Source organism: Camelus ferus, chromosome 9 (genome assembly GCF_009834535.1).
Source record: "Camelus ferus isolate YT-003-E chromosome 9, BCGSAC_Cfer_1.0, whole genome shotgun sequence".
Lineage (NCBI taxonomy): Eukaryota > Metazoa > Chordata > Mammalia > Artiodactyla > Camelidae > Camelus > Camelus ferus.
The window spans coordinates 45776855-45791081 of record NC_045704.1 but is presented as its reverse complement, the minus strand read 5'-3'; the positions used below and the strand labels follow the sequence as shown (position 1 = coordinate 45791081).

The window sequence follows — 14227 nt, the reverse complement described above, 5'->3', positions numbered from 1 at the left end:
CCCCGGTGCCCCACCGTCCAAGGCAATGTTTTACCAGAGAGTATGTTAACTTTTGTAGGTGGACTGGGGTCAGGGCAAGACAATGCTCTGAGCTGTTTTTAGGATTACATTAGCTACTTTAATTTTATTGACCCTCAGCACATAACATGCAGCGTCATATTGATCAATGCCCTTTGGGCTGTGAGATGGCTTAGACATGCCAGGTAAATAGCAGGACACCCAGGCCTCAAGAGGAAGGAAGCCCAGGATCGATTTTAATGGACACCCACATAATACCAATGTTTAACCACTGCCCACTGGCGCAGCCGGACTGGTTAAAGTACAGAAATAACGACATGTTGGTTGGTAGAGAGTCAGAGCCCTGAGTGCCTCCCCTGGAAGCCCCCCATGACCCCAGCAGGGGACCCCAGGACCCAGCTCCAGTGCTCACTCAGACTGGCCATACCCATGCCCGTTCCTGAAGATGCAAGACAGCTCTGGCAACAGTCTGAGCAAGAAGGAGGCAGCTTTCTGGCCATGGGTCCTGTAGCCTGGGGAAGCGGGGTGCAGCTCAGCCTCCCAGGGCGCCCAGCTCACCTGGCGATACCGCCATAGTCCAGGCCCTCCTCGCCGCGCATGATGATGTAGAGCCGGCGGCGCAGGTCGTAGGGTTTCATGTTCATGATCTGGGGAGACAGGAGATGATGGCCAGCCTGCCGCGCCCGTCCATGGCAGGCTTGGCGCAGGGGGCAAGGTATTCCCAGGCCTGCTTTTCAGCAGATACCAGTCACCAAGGCCCATGCCTTGGGAACCTGACCATTTGGGCTTAACAGGCCACATGACAGAAGACAGAGCAGCGGGAGCAGCCTTCTGCCTGCCCCTGGTCTTAGACACGATGATTATTCTCTAACCTGTTGGAAAGAATCCTCGAAAAGAGTCTGCCTGGAAACACTGATCTTCACGTGGCTGGGGAGAGCATTTGACTGAAAAGAAAAAAAAAAACAACACAAACCTCAAATCGGGCCCTTGGTGGTAACGATTCAGTCTGGTCAGCTGTCTGTCTGAACAGGCTTCCCCATCCCCTGGGCTGGGAAGGGAGAACTAGTTCTCCTAGGAATGGAAGTTTGCTTCCTGGAGACGAGGTCACATAACTGCTCAGGGTGAGACAAGTGACCTGCTCCCACCTAAGACAAGCATTCTGACACCTGCTGCTGGGCTAGGAAACTGCAGAAATAACTCTATAACCCCAATCTCTAAGGGAGGTGCAGGTACCACAACTCACATGGCAGAGGAAACGGAACTGGTGATACTTCCACCGAAAACTTCGGTCGTAGGCACCAGGGGAACCTTGTTTCGCCCTGGGAAGAGCAAAGATGTTCTGGAATCCATGCGCTTTCTCAAAAATTAGCAACGTATCTTGTTAGCCCTAAGGAAAGCTGATGCTACGTTAATTTAAAGATGAGGAAAGTGAGGCACCAAAAGAAAGGAAGTGACTGCCACTATTTGAGGATTATAAAGAAAATCCAGAAATAAAGCCAGCCTTGCTTTTAGAGAAAGACCACTAGTGTTACTCTGAATTGAGGAGCCCCTTCCCCCTCATCCCCACTAGAGTGATGTCAAAATTGGCCACTAGAGGGCAGTAAGAGCAGCACTATCCAGCCTGTGCTTACAGAGAGTGATGTCACCTGCGCCAAGTCCTTACCCAGATTCAAACCCGGGGCGAGGATCTTTAAAGGTGGTGGTGCGGGTGTTGTGGTCCACAAAGTAACGCACCCCCTCGCTGGTGTACTTCATCTCCCACCCTGGGGGCAGAGCTGGTTCCTGGATCATCCTGGAAACATGGGAAGAGACGGGTGAAGGGCTGGCACCACCTGCTAGGCCCCTACGCTAAGGAGGCTGGAGTCCCCTACATGCTGCTTTCCCTCTGCTTTTACCCGGACCCTGAGGAAATGCACTTGGCAATACCCAAGTCCTGAGGACAGTTCTGCAGCAGAGAGAGGTCGTTCACTGTCTCAAAGCCAAAAAACCAGTCCTGCGTGGACGGCCGTGGCTCAAGTGGCCACCAGCAATCCCGAGGCACCAAGTTGCCCAGTCCCAGACTAGCTTCTTGGGGGTGGGGAGTATAGAGTGTCTGAGGAGGGGGGTAGTTCTCAACCCTTCTGAAATCACATGATCAGCAGCCTGCACAAGTGGCAGAGAACAGCAAGAGCTGCCAGCCAGGCCACTCTCCATCCATGAGGAAAGTCAATTCAAGGTGCCATCTGCAAGCTCTCACTGGGCCGACACTGTATCCTAAGGGTCACAGGGCACTTGTGTGTGGCTAAAGGTGCCAGAACATCGGCCATGGAGAACAAATGCAGTCCAAGGCCACGAGGCCAATGCTGGAGCTGCACAGAGGCCTGGCCCAGCTCCTCTCCGGGCCCGATTCCTTACCCCTGGGTCCGAGGGTCCTCCCATTGGGTAGTGCGTGTGTTATGGTTCACGTAATACACCCGTCCATTGTCCTGTCTCTTCTCTGCCAGGGGAGAAGAAAGAAAAGAAGGCATTCAGATTGAGACATTTGAGACCATGTCATCTGCCTTCTGGCTCCCACCTCCTAGATGCCAGGTCTGAATGTCTTTCCCCTATTCCCAACCTGTTAGAGAAGTCAAACCAGCAAAAGCCTGGCTCACTCAAATCTGTCACTGGCAAAAATGACAAAGACATCTTTCCCTACTGCAGAGTAAGGAGGTATATACACATTTTTAACTCCACATCAAGCACCGTCTGGTTGGTTGATTTGCTGGAGGGAAGGGGGTGGTGTGGCAACATGGAGGGGGAGCAGCCCAGCTGAAACCAGAGGCATAATTGCATCCAGCTGTGTGCAAAGTGGAGCCACAGCCCAGCCTCCCCTCAACCCTGGCCCCCACCTCAGTCCATCACAGCTGCTCGCTGGTCCTATAACTGCTTTGTCCACTGGAAGCAGCCGACCCAGGTGCCTCTGTCCCACAGGCAACGCCTTTGGGGGGCAGCTCCATTTTCCCTCATCTCTCTCTGATCAGTGCTCTGCACCACAGAGCCTGTGAACCCTGCTGCGTAAAGGCAAAGTTTTGCTCTGAAACTCCCACATCCCAGGAAAACCTCTATGTAGCAAATGTGCAAAGAAACACCTGGGGTTGTGGCACTTACAAAGCCATCTTGGTCTTACACCTAAGTGTGTGCTTCAAGACAGGGCAGTGCTTGGGGAGCTCAGACATACTCTCACTCTCCTCTGGACAATATTTACGCTCTTGCCCTTTACTGGTGTAGTAACGATGGCTCTGAGTTGTTCGAGGGAGAAAGTCTGGGCTCCAGGGGCACACCCAACTCCAGCTGGCGATTCTGGTCCTTGAGAGGGATTGAAAGGGGCACCCAGCAGCTCTAGGTGGATGGTGGGCAAGACTCCGAACCCAAGAGCTGTCACCTTTCCCACCTCAAAGTTCCTGAGCTTTCAAACCTGTTTCTGTCCTGGAAACAAGTAATGCTAATAGACTTCCTTCTTTTATAATGACAGGGAGAAGTTAAAGAAATTTTAAAAATCAGTTCCAGAAGCCACAGGGAAACTGAAAGCTGAAAAAGGCACAGAACTGGGGAGCCCAGCCACCTCCCCTCAAGTATCAGGCTGCAGTGTTCACAGTATCAACCCAGGGTCCCGGTCTCTCTCTACCTTACTGGTACTTGATGAAAATTTCAAAAACACAGACAAAAGGAAAGAAAGAATAGAAGGTGGCCGGCCTTGCTACAGAGCTACCACCACCCAGAACAGCCGGTGGGACCATCCCACAGAAGACAGGCTTTCTGAGAGGGTTCTGAGGGGAGGGAGGATCTGCTCCCAGCCCAGAAGCTTCTACTTTGAACTAGCTCCCCCACTGGTGTTCTGCCAAGGGCCAAAACCAAGCCTGGGAGATCTGTCCAGCCAGCCAGTGTCCTGTGGGGTCCTCCCATGGCCCACCAGAACCACCTCGCTACACACGGTATTGTAGTTTGGGGTCTGGGAAAGTCCTTAGGTGACCTCATTTAGGAAGAAATGGATTTGGGTGTGTTCAGAAAGGGACCCAGCACTGGGTGCAGGAGAACACAGGGGACTTGACAGCAGGCTTGTGCTAAACGCAGTTCTCCTATGGTTTTGCTGCTCTTTCTGTTCACTCTTAACTCTCCCTGGGAAGATGGTCCTGCCACCACCCTGGGGAAGCTGACACGAAGTCCGAAAGATTTGATCAGGCAGGTTCCTGAGGCCTCGGCCAGATATTCTTTTTCTCATATAGTCTTCTGTGTTCTCCTGATCATTCGTAAACAGCACTGACTCCACCATGGCTCCTATTCTCATCTCTAATATTTCACACTTGGCTTCTGGGAGCTGTTTTCAAGACCCTGTAGCTGCTCTTACTTGGTGATCATTTAACAGAACTGGTACAGAAATAAATCACTTGACTCTACAAATCCAGGAACAACTCTGGGTCCCCTGCTCTAGGTCACAGTCTACTGCCTGCCAGACAGCCTCACAGATTCTTAATCTGATGAGTCTTGCACTGCCCAGCCAGGAATCCTCTGTTTGACCCTCTCACATTCGACATGCTGCCGATCTCTGAGCTACCAATGACCTTTCATCTGTACAGGGAGCCAGGTGGGTCACCTGTATGCATAAGGGATTCCTTAATAGAAAACCAAGCTCTCTGTGGGGGCCTCTTTCCCACTAGGAGAGCTAGGAGGCCTTTCCAGTCCTCTGGAATGCAGTGGTAAGTGACTAAGTGATACTCTGCGGGTCCAAGGGAGCGGATGCAGCCTTGCAAATTACTACCAGGGAGGAGCTGTATCTGCAGAGAGAGGATCCAGCTCAAAAGCTGCAGTTTTCCAGGTGATGCTCATCCCATCATTGTCAGCTTCTTCATCTTTGTTGGGGAGCACCCCCCTCCAATTTAATACCATCTGAGAACACCACCAAACCAGCAGTCACTGTCTTCTGCTAACAAATAAATTCAACCCGATACACACCGATTCCTGCAAAAACTGCCCTCTTCCGCTCCCGGGGACTCTTGCACACTGAACAAAACCCTGATCCAGCTCAGGGCTGCAGGATGCACTGAGGGCCACCATCTCTCATGACCCCTTTGCGCAGGCCCACTCCTTCCCAGAAAAGCCATAAAGCCTCCATCTCTCCTAAGTCTTGCACGTCCATTCCTCTAACTCATTATTGGCAAATCACACCAAGGACTTGGAATTCTCCGATGACAAGGAGAATCCAGCATGGCATTATAAACTAGCAAAGATGCACTTTCATAACGTCGCCAGCCCACGCTCAACTCTCTTATCTGCTTCCCTCTGGCCTCTTTCACAGCCGTATAGAAAAGTAGAAGGTGGCTTCCATCAGTCAAAATTAGGCTGAAGTCCTCCAACATCTCAGCTGCATAGAAACATTTGGTAAGGTGGCTCCTTCCAAGCAGACAGCCACAGACCTGAAACAAATGCACCTGGGAATCAGCCAGTGTCAAAGTGCCTTAGTCAATAATAGGATGGATTCTTGAGGAGTCATCTTGCAAGTCAGCACCAAAACCCAACAGTCCTATGGCTGCTCAGGGATTTCTTTTGTAGGGTCACCCTCCTGCAGCTACAGCAGGTGAGTGCTACAGGGGTGCAGGGGAACCCGGTTACTTTCCCCATCACCTGCAAATGCTCCAGCTGGGCCTCCCCAGAGGGTGTGCTGGAGGGAGCCAAAATGGGAAACTGAGGCATGAGAGTGAGGAAGAGGAGCCAGGAAAAGAGGATGGAGCAAGGTAGACCATCAGCTGAGGCGGCTGAGGGCACAGAAGAACTCAGTACTTACCCCAGCCAGAAGGGAGAGGGCCCAATGGGTCATGGTCAGAGAAAGCACTCGAAGACTAAACACAAGAAACACAGCAGAACACAAAGGTTAAAAAAAGCCGCTGGTTAAAAATAAATCAACTGATAAAGATAAAAACGCCAAGGACTCATTTCCACATTTTAGCTCTTTGCAAGGCACACAGTGAGCCTTAGGTGGCATCTGCTCCTCTCGGGAGTCTTCTTCGAAAAAGAAAAACCAAAAAAGAACCCTGCACGCTGAGGGCCCAGTTAAGTTTTGGAGAGGGTGGAGCGAGGGGGAGGGAGAGGTGTGCGGGGGGGAAGGTGGGCCAGGGCAGCCAGGAGGCCCCAGGCGTGGCGAGAGGGCCGGAGCGGGGCTGCCGGCAAGCTCAGCCGGGTGCCTCTGCTCGGCTCCTGCTCGGCCAAGGCGACTGAAATCACCACCACCTCCAACTTTCTCCAAGAACCACACACGGGAGGGGAAAAAATATCGCAGGCCTTTCCAATGAAATCATTCCCACAAGCCCTGCCCACGCCCAGAGCTTCCTGGCTAGGGGCTGGCCCTCCTCCTCCACCTCCCTCGTGGGTGCAGGGGAGAGGGGGCAGCGGCGGTGGGCCGCCGCGGCCCAGACTGAGGGCACATTCAGGCCCCAGGCCCCTCGCCTCCCCTAGGAATGTTTTGCTTCCCTTCACAAAGCACCTTTCTTCTCCTCCGGCCTGAACCTGAAGTTGTTCAGTGTTCTGTGTGTGCCTGTTTGCAGGGGTGGGGCTGGGGGCGAGGTGGCGAGAGAGATGGGGAGACAGGAGAAAGAAGGGGGAGCCGACTCCAGGCCTCCAGGGTCACTGTTTACATTAGAACCCCCCACTCCCTGCCTGACTCTGCTTCGAGGTCCCTGGGGCAGGGCTGCAGTTGCCTGAGAGTTCTCATATCCTGCGGGGAGGGGGTGCTGTCAAAAGACTCTTCATAGTTAAATAAAACAAGTATTGTTCTGTGCTTGCTCTCTCTCTCCCTCTCTCTCTCTCTCTCTCTCTCTCCCTCCTTTTTCTCTTTTTTTCCTGGCTGAAGCATTTTTATTTCCCTTACTAAAATTTAATCGTTACATTAGGGGGATCAAGTTCTCAGTGCAGACTTCGGGCTGCCTAGCTGGCCCCGTCTGGGGGCGAGGGAGCCACACACGGGCAGGAGGATGAATGGAGCTCAGTCTCGGCTTGAGAAAACATTGGTAGAACTTAACTGCCAACAAACCCCCTTCCACGGCCCTCCCTCCACCCCTGGCTGAAAGGACAGAGAAACTTTCTTTCCAAGGTGGCAGCACAAGCAACTCTTCCAAAGCAAGTTCCAACAAAGACGTTTAAGTCTTGAAACCATAGGTTCCTTGATGGGATGGAGCCCCCTTTCAGCAAAGGGCCTCCCAGCCAGGCAGAATGCAACTGCTCGAATGTGCGGCAAGCTGGGCTGTCCTAGACTTAGGGCACGTTGCCCTCAACCTCAAGGGTGGGCTTACAACCTCCACCACAATTCAGATTTGTCTGCTGGTTACTGAAAAAAATCTCCCAAATTTACAGAGGTTATTTTGGTGTCTGTGGAGGGGGCAGGGGGGTCAGTATCTCATAAAATCCAAGCTCCTGCAACTTTGTTTTGTAGTTAATACACAAAAACAGTAGGGATAAAAGCGTTCGGCAACAGAAGGAAAAGAACTACCTTGTGAAATGCGCAAGCGCTTCAGATAAGGAGGCCAAAGAGGAGAAGGCAGCGGGGAAGTGCTGAGCTGGAGCAATGTCCTTGCAAAAGGGAGGGACTACAGAAAAGGTCATTTTAAGAAATCAAAAGAAACAGCATTTGGTATAAAATTGTTTGCTGATTTGGGTCTTTTTTTTTTTTTCCCAGAGTAAGTGGGTAATCTGCAAAGCATTCAGGAACTAGGATAGGAAATTAGCTCCCAACTGGTACCAACTGGGCTTCAGTGGGTTTAAGCCATCTCCTGCTTAACTCTACAAATCAACACACCAAAAAAGTCTTTCCTGACCGCCTCCGTGACCTGCACTGAACTAGAAATAAAAAAATGTTTCTCAGCTCCTTTCTGAACCCTTGCCTTTTTTTAATGTCAGAAAGTTCACACAATGTCGGCTCTCTTTCGTTAAGGTGGTTTTTTTAAAAACAATTTCGTTGGTCTCCTCTCTTTCTCATCCTATCCAATCACCTCCTCCCCAAACCTGTAAGAGGGGGAGAGAAGAGGAGGCAGAGAGAATGGGAGAAAGACCAGAAATGGATAAACTCAAACAACACATGAAATGGAGTCAGCAGAAGCTGACGCTCATCACAATTTTCCCTCTTACAGTTAAAGCAAAACACTTGATTATTTTGGATACTTCTTCCCCAATGTATATAGTCCAACTTGAAAAATTTTTTAAAGAAGCAAACAGAAGCCAAGGAGATACAAAAAATTACAGTTATGCATCATGGCCAGAAAAACCAAAACCCCCAAACCCCCCATCTCCAATGAGCCAACTATCCCTCCTCTCCCAGCACATCTTCCCCTGAGATGCAAGATCCTCAGTGTCACCAAGAGCACGGCTGGAAAAGCACAGAGAAAGGGGCAAGGGTGGGGGTGGAGACTGTGGTTAGAAGAGAGATCCTGGGATGTGCAAGTGAGTCTCAGGGACAAGACAGTTTTCTTTATTACCAGGAAGAGAAAGGAACGCTGTTGAATAATTTTCCTGGTAACCATCCCTGGTTTGGGAGAACTGGGGCGCAGGCCACCAGCCAGAGGGCTCACGTTGAGTTCAAGTCCCTTAGGGACAAAGCATTAAGTCCTGTAATATTTTAAGGTACAAACTCACAAATAAAGAATGTCTAGCAAACACAGCTGAGGACAAGAAAACACTCTGGGAAGGGCATAGAGGTTACAGTGTAGAAGGCAGGCTCCTTTTTTTTTTTTTTTTAAGGGTGCACCCAGTGGGTGCAGAACAAAACCCAGGTGCTTCAGAATGTGATCCAAGGGGCTCTCTGCAGAGTAAGAAACACCTTGTCTGTTGCTGGATAAAGCACTTTGGCATTTGCACGTTAGGAGCCAGTGAATGATCTGCTTCTGTCCCGCCAACACCGGCTATTCCTTTAGATATTGGGGGAGGACCAAGGCAGGAGTGGAGGACGAGGTGCCACAGAAACAGTAGAAGGCTATGTCCAGGGTCCCATCTAAATATAAGATGTGCAGGACCGGGCCGTGCATGGTCAGTGGACCGCAGGAGGACCCAGAAACAGAGGGCAAAGCAGAACCACAAGGATGAAACACAAGTATGTGTATGATGATCACAAGTAACAAAGGCACGCTGGGGCATGAGGGGAGGGAAGTGTGTCAGAAATAAGGGGACAATAACAGAGAGACCGAAAAAGGTGTGCGTTGAGGCAGACGGCAGGAAGGAACTACAGGAGACTGCCATCTGGGATTCCCGTAATTTCCCGTGTTGCACTGTATTTCGTGCTCTCTGCAGGGCAGCAAAGAAGAACAAGGTCCGGTTTCAGCCCAGCAGCAGCAGCAGCAGCAGCAGGAGGAGGAGGAGGAGGGGAAGCCACTGGTATAGTATCAGCTCTCAAGTCTTCTGAGTCAAATCCTGGGCCAAGGCCAAACCCCAAAATAACTCTATGAAAGCGACTCTTCTTACTTGTAACCAGGACATGGCACCACAGCAAACAAGAGGGGCAAACCAAATCCAGAGGGGAGGGAAATCAGCACAGAGACATTGAAAGCTGACCCAAAAAAGATTCCTACTAGGTTTTTCAATATGAGTTTTGTTTCACGGAGGAAAGGAAGGGAACCATCACCTCCATCCAGAGCCCTCCTGCATCCCCAGCTACGCTGAGAAAACCATGTGAGAGGACTCAGAATGCTTTTTTTTTTTAAGCACAGAATTTTTACTTTTTGGGGACACTTCAAGTCAAAGCTCCACCTCTGCAGGCCTGGAATAAAGTTGCTAAAATGACAGAGGCAGGCGAGAGGAATGAAGCTCCAAAAGATTGAGCAGATATGCGCTCCAGAATCTTCCCTTTCACACACCAAACATCTCAGTCAACCGACAGGACCCACACGGTGTATGGTAGGGTAAGAAAAAGAGTCCTTCAATGGATTTTTCTTTTTTGATTTGAGAAGCTGGGTAAGCAGGGAGACAAAACCATGTGAGACTTCTAAAGTACACCCCTGTCTCTAGGTTGAAGGACAAAGATGCCCAGACCTTGCCAGTTTTGTAGCCATGGCCACCCAAGAAAATGGCAGGGAAAGTCTTTGGAGCCCAGCTTAAGGGGAACAATTTCTGAAATGCAGAGAATGACCAGCCCCCATCCCTTTTTGAAACATGCCAGACCAGATGGCCGGCATGTGTGATAGGGGCTGTGGAGTGGGAGGCCTGGCACAAGAACTCTGCAGTGTTGCACCAGGTGGACCCCTGGGCACGGGTTGTAAACAGGCATCATCGTTGACCCTGGAGGCAACTTAACATGACAAACACCGGGCTTTCTGCTCATCTACACTAAGGAAACCGGGGTCCTCATCAGTTTCCTCACTATATCATGGGCAGTCAGCCCCCACAGACAGAGGAAGAAACAAGCCAGCCAGGGCAATGCTACCATGTCTTGCGTTTGAGGGGTAGTTGCTGCTTTGGGTGCGCAGGGTAAGAGCTGGAAATAATGGCAAAGCTGATGATGAAGGCTACTTAATTAAATGGAATTACAGGTTTTCTGAGCATTTAGAAATGGGTCGTGGGGTTAAGGTCCACTTCAAGTAGAAACAATGTGGGTTAAACGTGGTAATGTCGTGGACCGGCTCAAAAAGTTCCCAGCCTCTAATGCACCACATCCTGTGCAGATTCTACTGCAGATCCTAAGCTTCATGTTCAAGGGGCTGTAAGAAAATGCAACCAAATCTGGGAACCCCAACTCTCTTTGCCAAAGAGGTTGTGTGGCTGGGCTCCCTACCAAGCACCAGGTCGCTAGTAGAGGCTCTAGTGAAATGGAGACCCAGGAAGGACGGTTCCTAAAGGGATACAGAATGGGAGACCATTAGACGGTTAATCTGGGACCACAGCACTCTGAATCCTGGACTAGAAAGTTTAAATGTTATTCTGTAGGTAATGGCCACAGAAGGTTTTGAGCCGGTGATCAATGTAGACTAAAGCCCTCCCCCCACTTCCTTAACCCCTCGACAGTGATTTTTTTTTTTAATGACAAAATGACTGTAAGATTTGAAGATTGCTCTGCTAAGACCAGGCAGGACAGGCTGGAGGAGAGAGAACGCCACCAGAGAGAACAATTTCGAGGCTGGCCTGACCGTTCACTTGGGAGGGAGAAAGAAAATCAGTAATCAGATAGAAGGAGGTTGATTTAGGCCAAGGGGTCAATAAACTTTTTCTGTAAAGAGCCACATGAAATATTTTAGGCTCTGTGGGCTACCCAGTCTCTGCTGTGACTGCTCAACTCTGTAGCATGAAAACGGCCACAGTCAACATCAACACGACTGGGTGTGCTGGGTGCCAATAAAACTTTATTTACAAAACCAGATGGGGACCGATTTGACCCAAAGGCCACAGACTGCCCACTTCAGAACCAGATGAAATTTAAAGGTCCCTCCATCCTTGAGAATTTGTCAGATAATAAAGATCTGAAGAAAAACAGCAGTAGCAATGGAAAGAAGGATTTGGGTGACTGCTTTGATTTGAAAAGGCAAGGTATGGGAGAGGTCACAGCGACCTTCAGGTCTCAAGTCGGGGTAAATGGACTTGGATGGGGGGACCAGATGAGAAATCCAGACCTGGAAGAAAGATGGGGAATTCAGTTTCAGACTGAGTCTATACAGTCCATACATACTGAGTCCATAAACACAGAAGCTGGACATCCAAAGTCAGAAACACTGGAATCTGAGGAATTTCACCGTGATGAGTAAAATCTCTAGGGTCAGAGCACCGACGTGTCCAGCTGTTTTCCCTTCTCACCAAACAGGTCGATGGAGAATGTGTGAGGCTGCACATTCTGCCATGCCCAGAGGCTCCCTGCCCTCGTGGCAAGCCCCTGGCCTCTCACCTGGTAGAGGAATCTTTGGCTGAAGTGCTGCATGGCGCCCTGGAGCTGGTTCCGCTGCGACTGCCACTGCTCATAGTTCCGCACGTACTCGGCAGTGGGGCGCTGCCAGGTGGTGGTCCGGGTGTTGTGATCCACATAGTAGAACCTGCCTCGGGGGTCTGTGCGTTTCTCCCAGCTGAAAACATTAAGTTCAGAATGAACACTGTGCCCATCTCACCCGTACCCTCAAATTCTAGAGAAATCTCAGAATGGCTGGCAAGGAGGACCTCGAAGAAGGGTTTGGTGTGGCTTCTGGCACAGGCGCTTGGCTGCTCCAGGGAGGCACAGCCAGGCAGGCCCCAGTCACAGAGGCTTCTGGGGCTTGGATGATTATAGCAGACATCTGTGGTTGCCCTCGCAGCAACCAATCCCTTGCTACCAGCAGCTCCTGATTTCCATTTCAGAGATCCAAGTGGTTCTAGGGAAGCTGACTCTACTTCCAACACTGGAGAGGAACTGTTGACTGGACCAGGAGTGGGCATGTGACCTATGCTGAGCCAATCAGGGTGACTCTCATAAATTTTGCTAGGAATTCTAGAGAAAATATCTCTTCCTTGCCGGGTATGACTAAGAAAGCATACAGTTCTGTGAGCCATGGGCTGCCATCTTGGACCCAAACACAAGATGAAGTTGACCCAAGAGATGGCAGAGCAGAAAAATGGGGGAAAAGCCAGTCCCTTTGGTGATGCTGTTGAGCCACTAGATCATGAAACTAGGATCCACACGTAGAATTTTCAGTTACATGAGGCCAATGAATTCTCTTCATTATTCAGGCCAATTTGGATCCCAGTTTTTGTTACTTGCAACTGAAATTGTCCTGATATAAGGTGCCAGTGAAAATACACTGCACGGTCATGATGAGAAGACTCAGTGCAAACAACAGCAGGACTCTCCACATTATCTTTAGTGAGGAAGCAGTCTCTCCAAAGTTGGTCCTAAAATATCCACGGGCAAGGCAGGGCTAAAACAGAGAGCGAAAATTCTCAGCTGTGCTTGGTACAAGGTGTAACTTGATTTCCAAACACACGGGGAAGAAGTGATGAAAAGAAAGCAAGAAAGGGAACTATGCGGGGTGACGGAAATGTTTCACATTTTGATGGAGTGTGGGTTACATGAGTGTATGCATTTGTCAAAACTCAGTGAACTGTACACCTGAGATCTATCTCACTGTATGTAAATTACATTTCAGTTTTTACAAGTGAATTTAAATCTAATTAAGCCTCCATATCTAATGACCAGTTTACCATGAAAGATAAGAAATAAAGGAGCATGCATACAACACGAGTCACAATCAGTCACATTCAGAATATGAGAAATTCTGTAAGACAGATGCCCAGGATCTTCAACAAATAGCCAGAAAATAAACAAGAAAGGGTGGGGGAACTTACAGATTATAAGAGACAGAGATTTATGAGATATACCAGCCAAAAGCTATGTGTTGATCTTGAGTTTGGATCTGATTCAAAAAATATCAAGTGTGGAAACGGTTTTTAAGACAATTGGGGAAAATGGAACACAGACTGTCTATGACATGAAGTAAAAAGAAATACTGTTAATTGTGTTGAGTTGGATGATGGTATTTTGGTTATTTAAAAAAAAAAAACTCACCTGTTAGAGATGTATGTGATGTATTTATGGATCAAAGGGTATGATGACTAAGGTTTGCTTTAAAATTCATCATCCCCTCCCCTGAAAAGTGTGGGGTCAGATGAAACAAAATGTTATTAACTGTTAGTACTAGGCAATGGTTACAAAGGATTCACTGTAGCATTGTCTCAAATTTGGTATAGGCCTGAATTTTCCATTGTAAGCTTGAAATGGGGATGGGGATAAAAGGAGTGTAAAAAAGACAAGAGATACCACTGAAGAAAACAGGATTAACCCAATGCAAAGGGAACCCAATATGGATTACACTGTATGACTCCAAAGTGCTGGAGCACTTGTTCCTTAACTCCCTTCTCATATCTTCTCTGAATTCCGATCTTATTCCTGTGACTATCATGCTTTGGTCTGATAGTTTCCTCAATTTTCAGGGTTAGCCTCCTAGCTGACTTTTCTGGCTATCTCTTCAAAGATTCTTTCAAACTGACAGTCTCCTAAAAATGGCTTCTCCTCAAGTGGCTACCAGCCCCATGGCCAGTTCCCAGGTTGTGTCTGGATTCCGCCTGCTGAACTGACTGTCCAGCCTTCGTGACCTGCTATCACTTGGGGTTCAACTAAATGCCACCACTCTCGCCCCAAACCTGAGACTTTCCCAGTCTTCCTCCCATCGGTTCCTTTTGCAGGGACAAAACCACACCATCA

The 14227-nt window shown here is 49.4% G+C and overlaps 1 protein-coding gene across 3 annotated transcripts in view; it reads right to left on the bottom strand.

Moving 5' to 3' along the window:
* WWP2 (WW domain containing E3 ubiquitin protein ligase 2) overlaps positions 1–14227 on the bottom strand; it is a 118231-nt gene that overhangs the window by 8044 nt on the left and 95960 nt on the right. For 2 of the 3 annotated variants that reach the window (XM_032486650.1, XM_006180567.3), the window contains exons 10-16: positions 11885–12059; positions 5819–5873; positions 2413–2494; positions 1682–1810; positions 1262–1337; positions 891–962; positions 577–665 (exon numbers count right to left, since the gene is read on the bottom strand). In XM_032486650.1, the coding sequence (XP_032342541.1) occupies positions 577–665; positions 891–962; positions 1262–1337; positions 1682–1810; positions 2413–2494; positions 5819–5873; positions 11885–12059 (678 nt within the window). Of the gene's footprint in view, positions 1–576; positions 666–890; positions 963–1261; positions 1338–1681; positions 1811–2412; positions 2495–5818; positions 5874–11884; positions 12060–14227 lie in introns of those variants that run through there. The other variant, XM_032486651.1, reaches the window with a different exon arrangement.